The sequence below is a fragment of the Physella acuta genome, unplaced genomic scaffold, assembly GCF_028476545.2.
Source record: "Physella acuta isolate Inbredline_101_S28 unplaced genomic scaffold, ASM2847654v3 ptg000638l, whole genome shotgun sequence".
Taxonomy (NCBI): Eukaryota; Metazoa; Mollusca; class Gastropoda; family Physidae; genus Physella; species Physella acuta.
The window spans coordinates 149,099-172,064 of NW_026732157.1; the positions used below are offsets into that span (position 1 = coordinate 149,099).

At 39.4% G+C, this 22,966-nt stretch overlaps 1 protein-coding gene across 2 annotated transcripts; it reads left to right on the top strand.

The window, feature by feature from the left end:
• The first annotated feature begins 326 nt into the window (after positions 1-326).
• Positions 327-19,365, top strand: LOC131948319 (uncharacterized). 2 transcript variants are annotated; one of them, XM_059309896.1, is made up of 3 exons: positions 327-403; positions 17,091-17,441; positions 18,162-19,365. In XM_059309896.1, exons 2-3 carry the CDS (start codon positions 17,390-17,392, stop codon positions 18,596-18,598), a joined length of 489 nt encoding a protein of 162 aa, XP_059165879.1. In that variant the 5' UTR covers positions 327-403; positions 17,091-17,389; the 3' UTR covers positions 18,599-19,365. The 2 variants fall into 2 exon arrangements, with proteins under 2 accessions (XP_059165879.1, XP_059165878.1); XM_059309895.1 differs by lacking the exon at positions 327-403 and adding an exon at positions 442-578.
• The last annotated feature ends 3,601 nt before the right edge of the window (positions 19,366-22,966 follow it).

The window sequence follows — 22,966 nt, forward strand, 5'->3', positions numbered from 1 at the left end:
GGTACCTCTGGTCGTACGGGTACCTCTCGTTATACGGGTACCTCTAGTCGTACAGATTCCTCTCGTCATACGGGTACCTCTGGTCGTACGGGTACCTCTCGCCGTACGGGTACCTCTGGTCGCACGGGTACCTCTCGTCGTACGGGTACCTCTGTTCGCACTGGTACCTCTGGTCGTACGGGTACCTCACGTCATACGGGTTCCTCTCGTCATACGGGTACCTCTGGTCGTACAGATTCCTCTCGTCATACGGGTACCCCTGGTCGTACGGGTACCTCTCGCCGTACGCTACGTCAGCGCCAGGTATCGCCCAGGTAAAAAGCGTGGAGGCAGCCCCACGAAGTAGGTTACGCTGAGAAAATTCTTCAGTTACTACTGGCATCAGTTGTCACGAGCAGAGCAGGTAAGTGTTCGTCTGCGACCATGCACGTGTCTTGCTGTTGTATCAAGCTGTGGGTGCTCTCTGTTCAATCTCTACTATCTGTTGCCCCGTTGTGTGAGTGCGTGATATTCTGGTGATACATATTCAATAACTGAAGTATTCACATAGCTCAAGTATACAGCTCACTGTTTGATTAGTAAGTCGTTAATTTTTCGTTTTCCTTTACACTTATGATTTGTTTTAAATTGAATAACAAGCCAAGTTAATTTTTTTAATATTTTAAGATTTTACAAATAAGTTTCCTAAGATAAAACCAACCCACTTTGCTTTTGGCTAGCCATCGTCCCCGGGTGTAGTAAAATTATCGGTCAAATAAATTGTAAATCAATAATTGTTATAGGTGACATGTGATGTTATAGTGTTTATTTATCTAAGTTGATATACAACAATGTTAACAGGTAAATATTCATTTGACGTCTGCTGAAGTCACTACATAGCAGTGTCGTCTGTTGAAATTATCACTCAAATGTGTCGTTTTATTTTTAATTAATTTAATTATCCATGTGTCGCTGGCTTAAATCCCCTCCTCCCCATATTAAACCAGCTAAAATTTTGTGATAAAAATGCTGAAAAATTAATATTGTGTCCCTATTAAAATTGGCTAAAAAAATTAAAATAGTGTCGGCATATTAATTCCGTGTTGTATGCTTTAATCTCCCCTTCCCAGGTCGCCGCCTAGGATCATTAAAAGTGTCTTCTGGTCAAATTATCTTAGAGTCGTCTGCACTTCTCACCTGAGCCGTGTCGCTTATCAACTTGTATCTTCACGAGCTAGATCTAGATCTATGTCATATATTGGCGCCCGCAGAATAATCCGCAATGGAGGTCGCTCTACAATCCGTAAATTGAGACTTAGATGAGTTTAATAATTTGAACGGCAGGTCTTTCTTAACAAAATTAATTAATTGTTATTTTTAAGCGTTGATTGTGTAGTTTTCTCTATACTAATTAGCTGATATGGGACGGCGTGGCCTAGCGATAGAGCACTAGACTACTAACCCGAAAGTCTCAGGTTTGAATCCGAGTTCAAGAAATACATGAATTCCACTTTATCTGCCTATGCTAGGTCTAAAGAGGATTCTTTACTTTTGTTAAGTAGGTGATAACGATATCTAGAGGAATACAGAGGGGGTCTATAGCCTATAGTGCTAGCACACGTGCCAATGTCGTCTATACAAATATCCCTATGGTAGCTTTAGCCTTCTAAAAATATCTCAATTGTTGTGCTATTGACATTAGCCCTGACCGTCAGCCCAAACCAAACGTTAACCCTGATCATAACGCTAACCCCTGATCTCAACCCTAACACAGTTCATATCTCTGATCTTAAACCTAATCTTTATCTTGTTACGAAACCTGGTATTAATGCTAATTATAATCTTTATATGAAACATGATCTTAACTCTGATCTTAATCCTGACCCCAATTTTAATCCTAACCCTAATCTAAATCCTAAACCTGATTTTAACCCCAATGTTAACCCTAACTCCGATATAAATCCCAACCCCAATCTTAACCTTAAACACGATCTTAACCCTAACCCTTATTTTAACCCTAACCCTAATCCTGCCAAGTACGCAGTTGCTGGTGAGCTCAATGAACACCAAAAGCACGTGCTGATGGCACTCACCCGCTGTCCTTTGAGCTGACCTACTTCACGATCTGCCTGCTCAGATGTTGCGCGCGAAAACCGAGAACTAGCAGATCGCAGTAACTCCGTCAGCAGAAAAAAAAACAACAACACAAAAACAAAAAACCTGGAGATAGGAATGTATAGCTTTATGAAGATAGCAGTGAGGAGTTAAAAGATGTGTGTTTACTTAGCTGAAATAATGATAGCTTTCCAATTGGAGGGCCGAGAGATTGTGCTGTGTTTATTTACGAGGTGAACTCCTGGGTGAGAAATGTGTTTGTGTCACTGCGAGTGTGTAACGTGTTTTATGGGTCGTTCACATAGGACATACATTGTCGAGGGGAGGGGCGAACTTTCGTGACGATGTGTGACGAGGTCTAGTCGGGGTTAAACAAAACGCGATGTCACGTTACGATGTCTCGTTACGATGTTTTGTTACGATAGTCACGTTACGATTGCACGTTACAATGTCACGTTATGATGTCACGTTACGATGTCACGTTATGATGTCACGTAATGATGTCACGATATGATGTCACGTTACGATGTCATGTTACGATGTGACGGTATGCCAGTGTAACATAAAGCAATAGAGTAGGTAAAAGCGAAGTTCCCTTTTCGAACCTGACGGTCCCTTGGGCAAGTGAAGTAGAGTTCACCTGTTTCTGTTACCTCGGCATATAAAGGAATAGTGTGGTCAGCACTATGCCCAGCCGCCTTTACTTTCCTAATGTGAGTAAGGTACCCATTAGAGCTGGGTGGACTCAGGGACGGTCTACTGACCTGAACCCGAGACTTTCGGATTAGCATTCGAGCGCTCCAAGGCTAGACCACGCCGTCCCATAAAGCAACATAGAGTGTGGATTAAATTTATGACCCGTTTTAGTGGGGGGGGGGGGGGGGGGGAAGGGGCAATTACATGGATCGTCGGTTTAGATTTGGGTCTGCTTTTTTTTGTTCGATTTTATGTTACGTTCAATGGGCGTCTATTTCAGTGTATACTTTGTTAGGTAAAGGCGGGCGATTATTGTTGCGATATTTTTGACCTCAAATCAGTGAAGCAGGTGAAGTAGATTTCATATATTTCTTTGATCTCGGTACATTAAGTCAGGTACTCATCAGAGCTGGGGTGTACTCAGAGACGTGCTATGGACTTGAATCCGGAACAGAACTAATAACTTTCAGCGTAACCGTCATGCTTTCTATCGCTAGACCATATCGTTCACAGCAGATATCTGGAAAATTATATTAGTAGGTTTAGAGCCCATCCTTCACGGTAAATACTATAGCATACGGACCTTAGATCTCATGCGTTCTAAATCTCAAAAGACAAAACTAGTACAGCATAAACCCTCTTTTCATATGGCGAGGCCAATGAAACAGGTGAACTCTACTTTGTCTGCAATATGGACCATTTGAGTGATCCTTTAATTTGTATTCATCCTTAGCCCTTAAAAAGATCCGCTCAACATTTCGTCGGTGCATATTTTTATAAATATATTTGTAGCAACACCAAAACACTTTAAACATCGGCAGTGTCAGTCATAATTTCAGTGATAAGGGTGATTTGTATTACTCTCCTTCTTACAAATTAAAAAAAATCTTTTTTTCCTTCGTCAATTCACAAAAACTATAAACAAGACCATCAAAGCATGACAATTTAGATTGGTAAACACGTCGATTAGCTCTGCCTGATTAGGTTTTACACAGTTTTTAATCGTGTACACAAATTGACTGTCTCTGAAGTGATGAACTACTTCATGACGCGGCCATGGTGTGTGTACCGTATGATAAACCCACGCTATTGGCAGAGCATTCAGATGATGAAAACGTTTATTTCTTTTTGTTGCATATCATCAGTGTTCATTGACTTAACATGTGATGTGTTTTTCACAGGTAATTTTCATCTAAACTATGACAACACGTACTGAGCTTATAAACAATCAATGTACTCACATTTTAATCAGTGTTTCTTCCTGACTTTTTTCTCCGGGGGTGTACTTGATATTTTCGGGGTGGGGGGGGGGGGACAACATTCTACGGGGGGGGGGGGGGGCGGACACTGGTAAAAGAATATGTTTTCTAAATAAATTCCATTTCGTTCGGGTGAGGGGGGGGGGGCGGTAGACTTTCTTCGCGCCCCCCCTCCCCCGAAGAGATGCCTGGAAGAAATTCTGATTTTAATACAATCAGTATGATCGATAAGAGAAGCGATATTTTTTAAAACGAAGTCGCCGGTCGAATCTATGCTAGTTTCGTTCTCTTAACACTGGTTCCAACCTAACCGTAACCCTTACATGACCCATCACCTTGATTTACATCTGACCTATTCATAACTGCAGCCCTGAGCCCAACCCCAACCATGCCCCTAACGGCATTCTAACAGAACAAAATTCGACCTAATACCCTTTTGTATTACCTTTATTTTATACACAAAAACAAAAAACAAAAACAAAACAACAACAAAGCCAGCAGACCTTCTTTTCAACCAATCAAAACCGCCCTGTCATCCACGGCATGGCCTCCCAGCAGACGACACATCTCGTGTGCCCTATATACCACGTGAGCCCCTGACATATCGTGAGCACAAACCGCTTGGCTCGGCCGTCTCAGGCCGGCGACTCCTGCCAAGAGATGCTATTCCAGTGCTGCGAACGCCCTGGGGATCCCAGCCTCTCTCAAGTGTCAGCGCCCGCCCCTCCCGGCGTTTGTAGCTCCCCCTTTTGGCAGCCGGCATGCCGGGTAATGACGGGCAAGAACATTTTCATTGCGAAAGAATACTGTGGAATTTTTATTTATTTTTGGCGTTAAGATAAACAATTTATCTGGCATGCTAATACGCGGGTTGGGGGCTACCACCAACACAATTGGTTACAATATTGAATTAGAAAATGGTCATATCAAGGCAACGGTCATGCGCCTGTGAATGGCATTGGGCCAATGCTTACCTTCACACAGTACTCACTTTTAAGATATTTCTGGACATGTGAAGGGTATAATAGATTGACGACAGAAGCCTGTGGTTGTATATAACACGTTTATTGGGTCTAACTACATCACGATGGTAATACACAGAGAGGACTGAAGGAAGTACCCAAGGGACATCACTCAAGATAACAATATTATAAATATAACTAATACAGAAGAGTGAGTTCCCTTGACCTCACAATTATTTCAATCTATTACATCCCTTTACCCTTAGAACACAATAACACATCTCTCAATAGAACAATTGATAGTATCCTAAAATCACCAATTATATTGTAACATGAACACTATGGTAGATTACATCCTTACAAACAATGCACAATATGCTACAACATAATCAAAATACAAAACAATAATGTCAAAGTCCTTTTGACCTTTAGAATCATAGGTCTAACTTATTTGGGACCTTGATTGTCCTGCTTGACCTTCTCAGTGGCTTTTGATTTGGTGACTCAATATTCTGACCATCTGGATTCTCTATCTCAGGAGGTCTAGGATTTAAATCATTAACTCCAGAATTTACATTTCCTGACTCCAGACAACTTGGTTCACTCATATCAACAGAACTTGGTTGTGGAACAAACTGAGTTGGTGTGAACTGATCAGACTTGGTGGGATTGACAGATTCACACTTATTATCTGCACAAGTTATTTTTAACTGGTCTGCATGTCTACGGACAATAAGTCCATCATTTGTTTTTACTTTATAAGACACAGGTCCTGTACATTGGACAATTTGACCTGGTATCCATTTTTCCTTTCTCCCATAATTTCTCAGATACACATTATCATTAACTGCAAATTCTCTTTCAATGGATGATTTGTCATGATTTACTTTTTGTGTATGTTGATGTTGGGAAACAGACCTTTGAACAGTTGGATGTAGTAGGTCAAGATGAGTTTTAATTTTCCTACCACATAGCAATTCACATGGTGCAACACCTGTTGTTATATGAGGAGTTGTGCGGTATTTGGTTAAGAACCTGTTTACTCTTTCTCTAAGAGAAAACTTGTTACCGGTATTCATTTTTACCATAGCGGTTTTGAATATGCCTACCGCTCTTTCAGCTAAACCATTCCCAGCAGGATGATAGGGGGATGTGGTTATATGCTCAATACCATTTGCCACACAAAACAGTTTAAACTCATGAGCTGTGAAACTAGGCCCATTATCTGAAACAATTTGATCTGGTAATCCATGAGTTGAAAATATTTCCTTAAGTTCTATAATGGTATCATTTGCAGTGATTGTGTTCATGATTTTAACTTCTAACCATTTAGAATGTGAATCAATAACAATTAAGAACATTTTGTTCATGAAAGGTCCTGCGAAATCTATATGTATACGTTTCCATGGTTCAATTGGCCAGTCCCAGTTTTGCAAAGGTGCTGTAGCTGGTTGATTTGAATGTTGTGCACAGCTTGAACAAAGTTTTACATATTTTTCAATATCAGCATCCATATGTGGCCACCAGAACCATGATCTTGCTAGACTCTTCATTTTGGAAGAACCAAGATGAGTATCATGTAAAGTTCTTAAAACTTCTTTTTGTAACATTTTGGGGATAATTACTCTTGACCCCCATAGTATACATCCATCTTCTAGACTTAACTCTGTTTTTCTTATTTTATATGGCTTTAAGTCCTCATTCACTGACTCTTCAGGCCAACCATTCTTACAGTACTCATATACTTTTATTAAGCACTCATCTTTTTGTGTTTCTCTTTTAATATCATTCACATTTATATTGGAGTTATCCATGATAGTGAAGAGAACAAATACATCTTCTGGTACATAGCTCAGGCTTTGGTTTTTTAAAGGTAATCTACTAAGACTATCTGCACTATTCTCAGATCCAGGTTTGTATTTCAATTCATAATTGTATGCAGTTAGTGTGATAGCCCATCTTTGAATTCTTGGTGAGGCATGCTCAGGTAGGGTTTTGTTTTCTCCAAATAAACCTAGCAATGGTTTATGATCTGTAAAGATGGTGAATTTCCTACCAAACAGAAACTTATGAAATTTCTTGACACCAAAAATGATGCCTAAGCCTTCCCTATCTAACTGAGAATAATTTTTCTCAGCCTGGTTCAAAGATCTACTGGCAAAAGCAATGGGTCTGTCACCCTTCTCATCCATGTGGGACAAGACTGCTCCTACACCATCTGGTGAAGCATCACATGTCAATACAAGTCTTTTCCCTGGGTCATAGTGAGTTAGTAAGGTGTCAGAAGACAAAGCCTCTTTTGCTGTATTCAAAGCAGCTTCTTGTTGTTTACCCCAGTGCCAAGTTGCATTTTTCTGTAGCAGCTTGTACAGTGGTGATAGTTTACCAGACAGATTTCCTATGAACTTTGCATAATAATTTATCAAGCCCAAAAAAGCTCTTAGTTGTTGGGTATTTTCAGGTTTGGGTGCTTCCTTAATGGCTTTTGTTTTCTCAGGTTGAGGTCTGATGCCTTGCTTGCTTAATATATAACCAAGAAAACTAATTTCTGTCAACATGAATTGACATTTATCTTTGTTTATCTTTAAACCTTTTTCACCAACAATTTTTAATACTTTATCAAGTGTTTTAAGATGTTCAGTGTCATTCTTACCAGTTATGTACACATTGTCAAAGTACACACAAACATTTGGAATGTCCTTAAAAATACTGTCCATGACAGCTTGGAAAATTCCAGGGCTAGATGATATGCCAAAACATAGTCTTTCATATTGGTAGAGTCCTTTATGTGTGTTTATTGTCGTATAGACTGTTGAATCTGGATGCAGTTCTAGTTGAGTGTAAGCATGACTAAAGTCTAATTCAGTGAATTTGTCTCCTCCTGCCAAATTCAAAGAAATTTCCTCAATGTTAGGAATAGGGTACCTATTTAGCTCTATTTGCTTATTCAGTGTAGTTTTATAATCTCCACAAATTCTTATAGAACCATCCTTCTTTAACACTGGCACAATGGGTGTCGCCCAATCGGAATAGTCTACCTTCTTTATAATGCCATTAGATTCCAATCTACTTAGCTCATTTTCAATTTTATTCCTCATTGCATAAGGTGGAACTCTAGCTTTGCAGTATCTTGGATTTGTGTCTTTAATGCTTAACTTCACTGTTCTATCATTTAGTAATCCAGAGTTACCAAAAACACTTTTATTTTCAGATATTACTTTATCTAGTGAAGTAAGACTAGATTCTTTTACATTCTTCAATGAACAAATACTCTCCCAATTTAACTTAAGATTACTTAACCAGTTCCTACCTAGTAATGGCGGTCCATTTCCTTCAACCACAAGAAGAGGAAGTTTAACACTTTGACCATTATAACTTACATGAACCATACACTCTCCTATTACCGGAACATTGTCACCAGTGTATGTTGTTAGACACTTGTGACACGGCTGTAGAGACACTGATCCTCCTGTGACAGCGTCAAAATCTTTCTTTGTTATGACTGTTAGAGATGCTCCAGTGTCAAGTTGGAAGCTGATGCTCTTACCGTTGATATTAACTTGTACATTGATGGGAGCATGACTTATTGATTTCACAGAGAACATGTTGAAATCCGGTTGCGAATCAGTTTGAGCATTTTCACAGGTAGAGTGGTTCATTGGTTGGGTTAGGTAGTCTTGGTGAGAGTTAACATAGTGCTGCTTTTGGTTGCGGTACTGTCTTGACTGGCTAGAGTTAGCAACAGACGAAGACTTTGCAAAGCAGGCCTTGGCAATGTGACCTTGCTTACCGCACTTATAACAAGTTGCTAACTTGAACTTGCACCGATGAGATGCATGGGGACCTTTGCATCGATGACATTTTTGATAATTATTACTAGATTTAGATCTAGGATTTGAACGAGCAGGCTGTTTAGCATAAGTTGGAATGCTCTGATGGGGTTGATGTTTATTGACTAACCTGCTGTTTACTGCATGGATCTCTGAAGGTGCTAAAGATCTCGCCGCATCTGATGACTGCTGGAATGACATTGCAAGTTGTATTGCTTTTTCCAATTTTAGATCTGACTCGAGCAGCAACTTTCTTTGAATATCAGGGCTGTTTACACCTGTCACAAACTTTTCACATAATCTGTCAGACAGCGTGTCTCCGAATTCACAAAATTCACTTAAATGACGTAAAGCAGCAACATATTCTGATATTGACTCGTTTGGTTGACGAGTCCTACTGTCAAATCTAGCTCTACATAAAAACTTTGATGGGGTAGGCGCATGGTGGTCTGTTAGCAATTTGCTCAGCTCGTTAAAGCTCTTGGTAGTTAGACTAGCTGGTGCGCATAAGTCTTTTAGTAGCCTAAATTGTTGAGGCCCTATGACTGTTAACAAAATAGCTCTCTTTTTGGCTTCTATCGTCACGTTGTTTGCTTCTAGGTAAAAGCTTAACCTCTCTAGGTAATCTTGAATGATTTCATCATTCGCATCAAATTCTTTTATTTGGCCATACAGCGCCATAATTCTAGAAATAATTAGCTAATAAGCTCTAGCAAACCTCTTTTTTGCGTAAGTAGGTGCTCTTTCTAGTAGATGTTTATCCTTCGTCGCCAGTTATAATAGATTGACGACAGAAGCCTGTGGTTGTATATAACACGTTTATTGGGTCTAACTACATCACGATGGTAATACACAGAGAGGACTGAAGGAAGTACCCAAGGGACATCACTCAAGATAACAATATTATAAATATAACTAATACAGAAGAGTGAGTTCCCTTGACCTCACAATTATTTCAATCTATTACAAAGGGTGAATAAAATGTACTTAAAGCAGTCTCAGAAATATAAATCAAGTCCGCGCTTCAGTCTTTGGTCTTCGTCAAACTAAAAAAGGAAAACAAAGTTTTAACAAACATGACCCTTCGCCGTCCGCACGTCCGTCTTGAAATACTAGAACAAGATCCACCCCTCGACTAACTGACTGAGGTACCAGTAGAAACAATATAAAAAGTTTTCCCTGAGCCAGTTACTCAGCTGGCACTTCGTACCCAGCAAAATGCTGAAATCGCATGATGTTTCTTCTAATTACCATTAACGATCCCGGGTAAACAGACGGTCTTTGCGGTCATTGACCTGACGAAGCAGAAAGAAATCTTCTCCCTCGGTCATTAACCTCACAACTTAGAAAGAAATATTCTCCCTCGGTCATTGACCTCACAACGTATAGAGAAATCTTCCTCCAAGGTCATTGACCTCACGATGTAGAAAGAACTGTTCTCCCTAGGTCATTGACCTCAAACCGACTAGTTTGTGCCGACGTTTTGACCAGAATCAAGCATGATATTTTTAGAACGATATCTCGCCTTGCATGAAGCAAAACGCAATAATTTGTATGACGAATATGACTTAAAATCCTGAGTTATATATAGAACCTCCTGCGCACGAACCGCGTATAAAACATTAATTAATCCACAACTCATTGAGTGGGCTCATGCACCATAAAAAGTTGTTGTGGTAATTAGAAGATTGTTTGTTGTTCATCGCGCGCTCTCTTCTTTCTTTCTCGTGCCATTGATTAATTAATTAACCAGAGTGTGTTTTGTTTTGTTTCGTTCTCCGCTCTGCTTTATTTCAGGCGTTTAGAGAGTTTTTATTTTATTTACCTCTATACAGTTACTATCACGATGACCTAAGTGATATTTTCTTTCCGATGAGGAATTCTTTCCGCATCTGGCAAAACTTACTATATCCGCGTCCGGTTCTAGCACGTGATGTCTTTTATCTTGATTGGGTCACCTTACCCTGGACATGTTTGAAAATATCACGTGATTTTTTTGGTTGGTTGGAAACAGACCAGCAGCTCATCCAGTTGTTTAATGTTCGAACCTTTGGAAGGTTGGATAGGCATCCACATGTATCCGCAGATGGAATGGTCAAATACAAAAGCCGCACCTTTGGAAGGTTGGATAGGCATCCACATGTATCCGCAGATGGAATGGTCAAATACAAAAGCCAAACCTTTGGAAGGTTGGATAGGCATCCACATGTATCCGCAGATGGAATGGTCAAATACAAAAGCCGAACCTTTGGAAGGTTGGATAGGCATCCACATGTATCCGCAGATGGAATGGTCAAATACAAAAGCCGCACCTTTGGAAGGTTGGATAGCATCCACATGTATCCGCAGATGGAATGGTCAAATACAAAAGCCGCACCTTTGGAAGGTTGGATAGCATCCACATGTATCCGCAGATGAAATTGTCAAATACAAAAGCCGCACCTTTGGAAGGTTGGATAGCATCCACATGTATCCGCAGATGAAATTGTCAAATACAAAAGCCGCACCTTTGGAAGGTTGGATAGCATCCACATGTATCCGCAGATGAAATTGTCAAATACAAAAGCCGCACCTTTGGAAGGTTGGATAGCATCCACATGTATCCGCAGATGAAATTGTCAAATACAAAAGCCGCATAGACCACAGGCAGGCTGAATGGTGGGGCGTTAACAAAATGAGCTTTAAGACTTGACATTTTTATGACAAAAACCAGCCACGTGACCTGAGTTTGTCAAAGACTGGTCACGTCACGTGATCTTGTCAAAGAATGGTCACGTGACGTGATCTTGTATGGTTTTAATTCAGCTCTAAAAGCTGAACATGTATTTTGTTTGGATGTTAAAAATGTATGTTTGATTGTTTGATGAATCATCGTCTTTGATTTGTAGCCAGGTGAACGGTGTCGCTCATTGCTGCTAACTCCAAAAGTCCTCAGTTCAAACCCCCGGGCATATGAGGCCCGTTAGCTGGGGACAGCAAGCCATCTAGGAGAGACAACTCCAAAATAAAACAACTTCTGCCTTGTAATTTGTTCTTGAACAAAGGCTAAGGAAGCAAATCCAAAAAGAAAAAGCATGCTGAAGTCTGAGTCAATGGCCTATATGTTGAGACGTATTGCTTCAATATACCAATTAAGAACGAAAAAGAAGAAGAATGGCAACTAGGAAGAGTGCCTGTAGTTGGAAATTTGAAACATATTTTAAAGCTAGAAACATAGCAATTGGGAGTCCTTGCCAACAACACTGAAGTGTATTTGTTAGGCTTGAGTAATTTGCGCTCGTTTCTATTCGTGTGGACACAGATTAAAATACATCCGTTTAAATCTCACAGTTTAAAACCCACAATAAGAAATTTCAAGACTTCAATATGATATCTTCGTATAGTCCTAGCATATTCAAATATAATTGGTAATAAAAATCAGCACCAAAGAAGTTTGGCTGTTATTAATGTACTCCCTTAAAATAGTTCTAATTTGACTTCATACAATAAAAACGTCTGATGTTTGTATCAATGTGATACAAGTCTAAAATAGTCTCCCAAGTCACTAGATACGCTTGAGGATATATTTAGACGCGGTTTGTCTTGTTTATAGAAAAGTGTGTTTTATCTTTCTATTTTAGGATGATCTACCGGGCAATGGATACTCAACCCCCCCCCCTCCACTCCATCCCAATATCATTCACTTGTCGTTGGCTTATGTTTTCAATCGCGTTCTGAATCTTGCGATATCTCGCTGTAAGTCTCGCGGTATCTCGCGTTATCCCACTGTAAATCTCGCTATATCTCGCTGTAAATCTCGCGGTATCACGCTGTGAATCTCGCGTCATCTCGCGGCCAGAAGTCTACAAGTGACTCCATGAACCCTTTTGTTCACAGTTCCATCCAAATATAATTTTTACAACCGGCGTCCATAAATGGCATCACTGACTTAACGACTTTTGAACAGTCATGTCCGTACAAATAGCCTGGGTCTGATGGATGTGGGATTTAACGAGTAACGCCCCGCGAGGGGGGGGGGGTCCGTCCCAGGGGCGCTTTGTGGTTCTATTTTAAATACCGTTAAATAGGTTGTTGAAAGCTCGTCCTTATAGCTTAATTGATTTAATGTTTCTTTTTTTTGCACTAAATCTAATACAAGGACACCAAACTTTAGGGGACGGTGTGGTTGAATGATGGAGCGTTCGACCGTTAATCCGAAAATCTCGAGTTCGGATCCTGGGGTTGAGTCCGTAAGACATTCTTGCGTCTACCCACATTTTTTGCTGACCACATTTTCCCACCTAATGCCAAAAACCCACTCCACTTCACCTAACCCCGTTAGGTTTGAAAGAGTCTTTTGTACCAATCTTTAGGCCGTGAGTTTTTGTGCGGGGCTAAAACACGTCGGCTCATTAACTTAACAACGGTCTAGTTGACGAGCAACATTCCCTCTAAGGGAAAAATCTAGAGTACAACGTATATTTTGTGTGCGGTGTTCTAAAAGTCTTCCTCAAGGATATTAGTATTTTAGAAAATGACTGCGCGGCAGTTCAAAAACTAGTGCGCGATCGCGCAAACCGCGCAGCTTAGAGGAAACATTGGTGACGGGAACTATTTCTCGCGAGATTCCTAACAATCTGTACTGTAGATTAAGGTTCTGTTGCATCCATCCTACTTTCTTTCTTTCTCACCTACCTTTTTTTTTTATCTCAACACTCTTTAAGAGCGAGAGGCGATGATGCAACAACCTGCAGAATCTGCCAGACGATAACACCAAGGTTTTGTCGTCTGCTAGTGTGGGTTCTGCAGAGGGGGGTTGGGATCGAATCCAGGGAATACCCGTGTAATGTGGGATTAATGCATCGCGTGTTTATTAATCGAGGTTGTTTTTGGCAGGTTGTGTATAGAGTACTCAAGGTAAGGTGTCATGTACAGGTTGCTATGTACAGGTTTCTGAAAGTAGGTTGTATTATGCATGTTGCTAAAAGCACGTTGTCATGCATAGGTTGCTGCAAGCAGGTTGTCATTGACATGTTGCTAAAAGCAGGTTGCCATGTGAAGTTTATATGCACAGGTTTCTTAGCAGGCTATTAAAAGCATGTTAACAACAGTCAGCTATGAACTCGCCTAGATAACTAGGGATCTCCTGTTGCATTGGATGATCTTTACAGCTGACACAGTTCACTAGCAGCAGGTAGAAACACCTGACATAGTTCACTAACAACACCTGACACAGTTTACCAACAACACCTGACACAGTTTACCAACAACACCTGACACAGTTCACTAACAACACCTGACATAGTTCACTAACAACACCTGACACAGTTCACTAACAACACCTGACATAGTTCACTAACAACAGGTGTAAACACCTGACACAGTTCAATAACAACACCTGACACAGTTCATCAGCAACAGGTAGAAACACCTGACACAGTTCACTAACAACACCTGTTACGGTTCACTAGCAACAGGTGTTTAAACAGGTGTAAACACCTGACACAGTTCACTTGCAACACCTGACACAGTTCACTAACGACAGGTGTCAACAAGCACAAGTATTTGAACTGCTGTGACATATGTTCACCTGGAATAACATTCCGCTGTTCTGGATATCTTAGTTCTGATGCCGTACCTTAGCTCTTAACTCATTATACGGTCTGGAATTTTCTGGGTGCTTTAGTCCTGAAGCCAACCTTAACTCATTATAAATTCTAGAATTTTCCGGCTTCCTTAGGCCGTACCTTAGCTCTTAATTCATTATACATTCTAGAATTTTCTGGCTGCCTTAGTCCTGATGCCGTACCTTAGCTCTTAGATTATTATACATTCTAGAATGTTCCAGCGCTGCCTCAGAGAATCCACTTCGCTCTGCTGGTAAAAGCCTGGGTCCACTAGCCTCTAGCTTTAAGCTCCTCACCAAAACAAATGTGACAAGTGTATAATGACATGCGTTTGATCATTTCACTCATCAACACTGGGGTCGGCTCTGAGCAGCTCGTCAGGGCACGCGGCTCCACAATTGGCTAGATTTGGCTCAGTATGTCTGTTGATTGGTGGTTAAATCCTGTTGGTCAATTTTGATCCATTTAATAGTGTGATGACTTCTTTCAAACTTTCCAGAAATATTCATTTTCAATGATGACGTAAAAATATATAATGTTCATTGTACTTTGATACATAATTAGTCATACTTAAAGATTATTAAATCGAATAGCCAAATGGTTTATACATTGTTGAAGTAGAATCTGTCACTCCATTTGTTAGGTGACGGAGGTGAGTTCTGTTCCCTGATGGTCTCTCATCAGATATTTGACCGCGGACGTAACTGAGAAGTCGACTGTTGTAGTTTAGAGATAGCAGACTGCGACCAGACTATCCCTTCGTATGGTGACCTCTACTTCACTTGCCCGATGGACCGTCAGGTTCGGAAGGGGGCTTTACTTTTTGGGGACGGTGTGGTCGAATGGTAGAACATCCAAATGTTAACCCGAAAGTCTCGAGTTCGGATCCCTTAGCCCACCTAGCTCCGATGGGTACCTGACTCACGTTAGAGAAACAAAAGCGGCTGGGCACAGAGTTTCTTCGGTGGGGGGAGGGGGGCGAAAGCAGTCTACCGCCCCCCCCCCCCCAACTAAATGGAATTTATATAGAAAATATATACATTTAACAGTGTCCGTCCCGCCCCCCGAAGAAAGCCTACCGCCCCCCCCCCCCCCGAAAATTTCAAGTGTCCCCCCGGAGAGAAGTCTGGAAGAAACACTGGCTGGGCATAGTGCTCACTACACTATGCCCCTAAGTGCCGTAGAGTGAAAGAGATGAACTCTACTTCCTCTGCCCCATGTGTCTTGGACACAAACGGTAAAAGATTATGAAGGTCCCTAGCCACAGATCTGGTTTTAAAGCAAATATCATTGACCGTGTGAATGTAGACTTAAGAGAAACGGAATGAAAAGGACAACTATGGTACTAATATTTTTTTTAACTTTAATATCGACTTTTATTTTTAAAATTCCAATTTCCTAAAAATAAGAAAATAAAATAAGTTTAATTACCTTTAAAATAAGTTTTTAAAAGTGAAAAAAAAAGAAAATAAGTAAAACAAAATGTATATTTTTAAAATTTAATTTTAAGCGTATTGGTCGCTCAAATATCTAAAATATTTTTGCTTAGAATAAAAGATTATGAAAATGTGTATAGAACGTTTATTACAAATGAAAATTCTTCAATGTAGGTTAAAGTAATTACAACATGTAGTTTAGATTATAGCTTCCAGCGCAGCAATTTAAATAAAATTTGAGCAGAACTATTAAATAAAAAGGCTCTTTATTGAAAAACAATGCGACCCCAGTCTTAATTAATAAAATGAAGTTCATTAAATAAGTTAAACGTTGAATTGAGAAGTCATTACACAACCACAAATGAGCTACACATTTTTCTATTACTTAAATTAATGAAATATAATCTTTACCGAATGTGAAAGTTAATACTTTTTTTTATTCTAAAAGATTTTATTTGAAAAGCATACTTGTTTAATTTGATTTTTATTTTATTTAAAATAATGTATCATATTGCAGAGAAATCAACAATGGAACATAAAAATCATAATTGAGATTATTCCCTGACGCTGATTTAGCAAAATATCGTCTAGTATGACATAATTAGTTTCAGAAATTAAAACCAGTTGTTGGCGATATACAAATGGTCTTTCTGTCAAAAGAAGATGTGAACTAAAATGTCTTTCTGTCGATGGCTAGCCTTAGGTGGATTAGCTGAGCGTGTTTTAAATATATGTTCGTTTTGTAAGTTGGTTTGTTTAGGTATGTTGCTTTGTTTGGTATTTTGGATTTACTTTGTATATTGGGTTTGTTTAGTATGTTAGATTTGTTTTCTATATTGGGTTTTTTGTGTGAGTTTGTTTTGTTTAGAATATTGGATTTGTTTTGTATGTTTTTTTTTACTATGTGGGATTTATTGTGTATGTTTTATTATTTTAGTATATTGTATTTGTTTAGTATGTGGGATTTATATTGTATGTCTAAAATTCAGGATTTCTTTAGTATGTTGTACTTCTCTCGTAGTCTATTTTTGCCTTGTTTTTCTTTCGTTGGACGAGTTTCGTATGATGGACATGTTTTGTTAGACTTTATGTGATGTTGTAGTCTGTCAGCGTTATGCTGCATGTGTTTCTACCGATAATTTATTGAGAGTGTTATCTGTCAAATTTCTTCAACATTTCTAACACAAATGTTTCTATCCATTTACAGACCGAATCCCACACTTTCCTTGAGCGATGAGCCTCCCATCATCTCGCTAGACTCTACTGCAACCGTCGCTATGACCCTTCTACCCCTCATCAGTTGGTGGTAACGACGGTCAAATCCAGTGGACAGCGGTCATCTTGACCACAGTGAACTTTTTTGTTTTTCAACGCACAACTTTTGATACACAGACACAAACACCTTGACTTATGTGAACGTGTTGAGGTCACGTTAACCTTGACCTTGGATCGGCCTTGACCTTGATGTAGTTGAAAGAGAGGCCACAACTCACCGGGACAAGCAAGATGTTGCTCTGCTGGTCTGCCATAGTCGCGTCGTGTATACTCAGTCTAACTAGTGAGTTGATGCATTTTTTACTTTACGACAAAATGTAGGCCTACGTGTTAATACACCTTCAGATTGAATAATTGTAAAATTAAGATGGGTGTGGGGGAGGGGGTCAGTCATAATATTGAAATAGAAAGGACGGTGTGGTCAGTTGGTGGAGCGTTCGACTGCTTGCATGAAAGTCTCGGGTTCGGATCTCGGTCCGGACTTGAGTCTGCAGGACGTTCTTTAGTCCACCCAGATTTGGTGGGTACCAGGGACAAGTGGAGGTGGTTGGGCATAGTGCTGACCACACCATCTCTTCGTAGGCCGATGTCAAGAAATGGGAACTCTACTTCATCTGCCCTATATTTGTTAGGTCTTATATAAGGACCTTTACTATACAGTCTTATACTTTGCTAATTAAACTGCTATTCAAAAGCTTAAGTTGAAATGTACCAAAGCCACGATAGTTGTTAATTAAAATTAAAATGAGCTATTGCCACGATAGTTTTTGGATTAAAATAAGATATATCCACGACAGTTTTTAATTAAAATTTCGATAATCTCGAGCACCAAGTACTTTATTTAAATGTAGCTAAAGCATATCCAATTTAAATGTAATTTAAAATACGCTATACCTATAATAACTTTTTTTAAAATTTAATTGCTATACTCACAATAATTTTTAAATTTAACTCAGCAGATGCTATACCCACAATACTTTTATTTATATATTGAAATAAACAGGGGGCGCCATCGTCCGCACGTTCAGATGCCTTCACAGCGTGGAGGAGGTGGGCGGAGTCCGCTACAACATCAGCATCAACAAGAAGGACTGCCCAAAACAGAGCTTCCAGCCCAGCGAGGAGCGGTGTTGCCAGATTGGCCTGCGTGTGGCCAAAAAGAAAATGTCCTGCGACATCACCATGCTGGCCCTCCTGCGCAAGTACGAGAGGGACAACGAGTCCGCCAACCGGCCAGTCAAGCTGAAAAAACGCGGACGTCTAGACAAACTCTCCGACAAAATCTCCAGGTGCTCAGCCAAATTCCCAAAACATTTCAACAAATGCTGCACCAAAAAACAGGACTTTATCAAGCACATGAAAGCCTGTGGGTTCAAACCCCCGCAGCAGAGGTGGAAGTGTAAGCAGATGATCAGGAAAAAGTATTCCTCGACAAGCTGAATAAAGGATGTGCCGTCCCATTGCGCTGTTAGTCTGAACGACGGCATCAGCATGGGAAATAACCCACACACGATAATTTTTCATACGAAATTTTGTGAGACTCGACGATAAGCTGATGAATTTTGATCAATCTAAATTATTTTTGTCGTTTTTAGTTAAGACTTTTAAAAAAGGCATATTTTTAATTTATTTTTATTAATTTTTTTTAAACGAAAGGTTTACAATTTTAATGTACGCGTTTGATCCATTGGGTATTAGAGTAGTAATCTGCTACTTGTATAAATATGATAGCCTGTTCATTTTATTCTCAGTTATGGGAATTTAGTAGATTTTTAAAAAAATATTTTAAATAATTACATTAGGGGAGAGATAGTTTGAACTCAAATTATAGTCTTTTTGTTTTTGTTTGTTAAATACATTTTTAAAAATTAAATCGTAGTAAAGCTCGTTATGTCTAATGAAACACAAAAATCTGAGAACATTGTAATTTTTCTTTGCTTGTAATTATGTGTACTTGTATATTAAACGATTGGATGTTTAGTTTTAACAGAAAAAGATGTACATGTTCTTAAAATATTTTCAAGATGTACAAATGTCCAATGCTGCGGTTTTTTACGGGTGAGAATTGAGTGTACAAAATATTTTGTTCTTTACGGGTCTACAAATACAAGGTTGTTTCGTTTCTTTTTTTTTTATTTTGAAACATTTCAAACCCAATGTATCTACTTTATCCTCTAGAAAAATATAGAAAACTTTATTGCCCCGTTCTACTTGTGTTTGTGTTCTTGTTTTATTTTTTATTCAATTTTTATCAATTTCTTTGGAAATGTATATATATATATATATATATATATATATATATATATATATATATATATATATATATATATATATATATATATATATATATATATACACGCTTAAATTATTTTGAGAGCGTAAAACTTAAGCTTAACTAGCATTGAAATCTTACATCTAGTACTCATAAAAAGTCACGGCACATCGTGGCAAAAACTGTAACATAACGGGAGCCAACTTTTATTTTAGGGGGGGGGGGGCGTGCAACCCCCTTAACACCACCTGTTTACGCCATTGTGTGTTGCTACACGGTAGCAAAGTCCACTGAGTGAGAGACAACTTGTGTGTGCAGTGTAGTGCCAATGTTATCTAGTGTGTGTGTGCTAGTGCTACCTTGTCAGTGCTACCTTGTCAGTGCTACCTTGTCAGTGCTACCTTGCCAGTGCTACCTTGCCAGTGCTACCTTGCCAGTGCTACCTTAAACGTGCTACCTTGTCAGTGCTACCTTAAACGTGCTACCTTGTCAGTGCTACCTCATCACGATGCTAAACTTTTAGGACAGTGTGTGATACAGCTGTCTCCATTCCACCATGTTGTGTTACACGTCTCGTCCACGCCATGTCTCTGTCACGTGGTCTGTTGATCACGTGATCACTCTAAGACCCTTCGACTTTCTTCAACTATTGTATTTTTAAAATATGGGCCAATTTCTGTTTGAGGTGATCTTCTATTTTTGTTTAAGTTGGTATCGGTGACCCCCGGCGCTTCGTGACGTTTTTAGTGCACGTGTTTTCTGTTTCTATTTATAACCAATACAAACAAGACGTTGTCTTCTAAATGAGAAGATGAACAGACGCATTTCAGTCGTCCCTAATTATATTCGTCTTTTAAAACCAGTAAACTCCCTTCTCAATGTTGAAACTTGAGGACTTGCCACTTTTTAAAAATCTTTTTAATTGATCTTTTTCTTCTAAATACTTAAACGTATACGTTAACAATTGAAGTTTAAAAGTAATACATTTGCCATATATAACTGTGTATTGTGTGTTGTCTGTTATAAATTCCTCCCCCTTGTTTTCCATGTAAGACACGAACTCGCCATGTAGTAATACATTTGTAAAGTACCTATGTACTGTTGTCATATAGCAACATTGTCACATAATAGTGTCTTTAGTGTTAGTGCCTCTATTACTGGTAGTGCCTCCCTCTTTTACTGGTAGTGCTTCTGCCATTGGTAGTGCCTCTACCAGTGGTGTATCTATTTAGTTATAATTTACTTACCTTCGTATGTTATCATTGTCTGAGGACTTAGACCAGTGGTTCTCAACCTGGTTTCGATCGAACCCCGAGGGTTCGGTGAGTCAGTCTCAGGGGTTCAGCGGAGATCAAGACACACACCCGACTCATATGATTCACGATCGAGTTTTGTCAGTGCGGGCGACAGAACTTTTGAGAAGGGTTCGGGGTAGGCGCATATGAAACTGGTGGGGCTCGATAGCTTGAAAAAGGTTAAAACCCTTTGACTTCGACAAATGCTTGAAGTGTCCGCCTGTTGCATATTTGCATCATTATGAGTCTTAGCACTCATATCTTTCACCAGATAGTAAGACCACACAATCAGATTTGGCTTCGGTTTCTGTAACTTTACTTTGTTAATGTGGACGAGTAGTTAGTCCATCACACAACCCCCAACCTGGAGGATCAAAGCTGAATAACTAAAGACAGTAATGATGACATGGGATGTTGCAAAATCATTAGCCGGGGACCGGACAAAATGGAAGGTTATGGCTGAGGCTCTATGCTCCACAAAGAGCAAAGAGGATTAAGTCAAAAGCGCACAAATAGTTGATAGGACCTAGAGTTTAGTTGAAGCAAATAAAATTAACTCACACTAAAGAAACTGTTTTTTTTTTGTTTACATTTCCACGAACCTTGCGATAATCTTTATCGATTTATCAGTTAAAAGCATACATATCTGTAATGATTCGCTGGTCGCTCAAATGTACACACTGATTGATGATTGCCATAGGGATGGTATGGAGAGAAGTAGAATTTAACATTAAATTCTAAGTGTCTTTAAAAATAAAATACACATTTTAAATTTATTTTAAAAAAACATAGTGAAAATAATTGTTATATTACAATTTAATGAAATTGTTGATAAACACAAACGGCAATAATATTTTTTACATTTTATAAATAGCGTTGTTGTGTGGCAGGCTATGAACGATAATCCACTGTACCTGCTTACGCTATAACTGGATTACCTGCCCTTAGCGCAGTTTTAGCTGATTACCTTACCACGTCAACAAATTGTTGGCACAAAAAGACGAGATGTCAGTTTAGTCAGATTTACCTGGCCGGCTTGTTATAATAGCTTTGATTCAGGTGCAATCATATTTTGTGATCGGGCGTACCCAGGGTGTGTGGGAATTGTGTCCACGCCGGAAAGAGGGCGGTCAGAGGGTGGGGGGAGGGGGGGCGGGGGGTAAATATAGGTGTTTTCTTTTTCGTTCTTAACTGTAATTTTGAAAGGGATTTCCTCAAACACATTACATAACAGCATTTTAGGCGACTTACTGTTCACAATTACTTCAACCAACTTTTTTACTGAATTTCCTTCAAGTCTTTGTCCAAACAAGAACAAACTACACAAGGCAGAATTGTTTGCTTTCAAAGTTTTCTCTCCTAGATGGGTTGCTGTCCCCAGCTGATGATCCTCATCTACCTAAGGTCTGAACTCAGGACTTTTGCAGCTAGCAAGCATACGCTCACCAGTTCGACCACGCCGTCCCCGTGGGTGTCTAGGATCTGTTGAATAAAGAAATAATTCATCGGAGAGAGGCTGGCCAGGACGACTAGATGTAAATTCTATATTTAGATTTCTCTATTTGTTGTTGTTTTGATATCTTTAAGTAACATGTTTTGTTTCGCTTCCTCCTAGACTGCTTTTGAAACTGTTCGTCTAAAACAGGACTACTGCGGGGTTTCCCGATTATTTCATTTATTTCTGTCCTATTTTTCCCGCCAGGTGTTTATTTCTCGGGTTTCCCCTATTATTTGTTTATTTCTATTGGGTTTTCCCTAATTATTTGTTTATATCTGTTGGTTTTTTTTTTTAGCCAATTTTAAATGAGACTTGGATATGTGAAAACAAACTAAAAAAAGACGACTGCTTTGTTTGTTTGTCTTTCTATGGGAGTATAACACCAAAATAATACAGTAATGTGCTGGGTAGCTGTTTAAGCGAATCATAGGGCTAAATGACCGGCATGACAGAGGGAACCAGGTGGCTAAATCAGGGGTCGCGAGGTCATTTCATCCGGCCCGCGACGATCTTTTTGTCCACTGAATAAATGTTGAGGTGACTGAGGAACTATGCACAGAAAATTCAAAACAATTTGAAATTGTAGCTTTGGTTGAAAATACCATTGCCCGCCGTGTTTCAGACATTGGTGAAAACATCGTGACTCAAATAGCGAAATATGCAAGCAAGTTTCGCCATTTTTCAAGTGCAATGGATGAGTCGCTGAACAGTTGTTCCACCTCAACTTTTTGTGTTCATTAGAG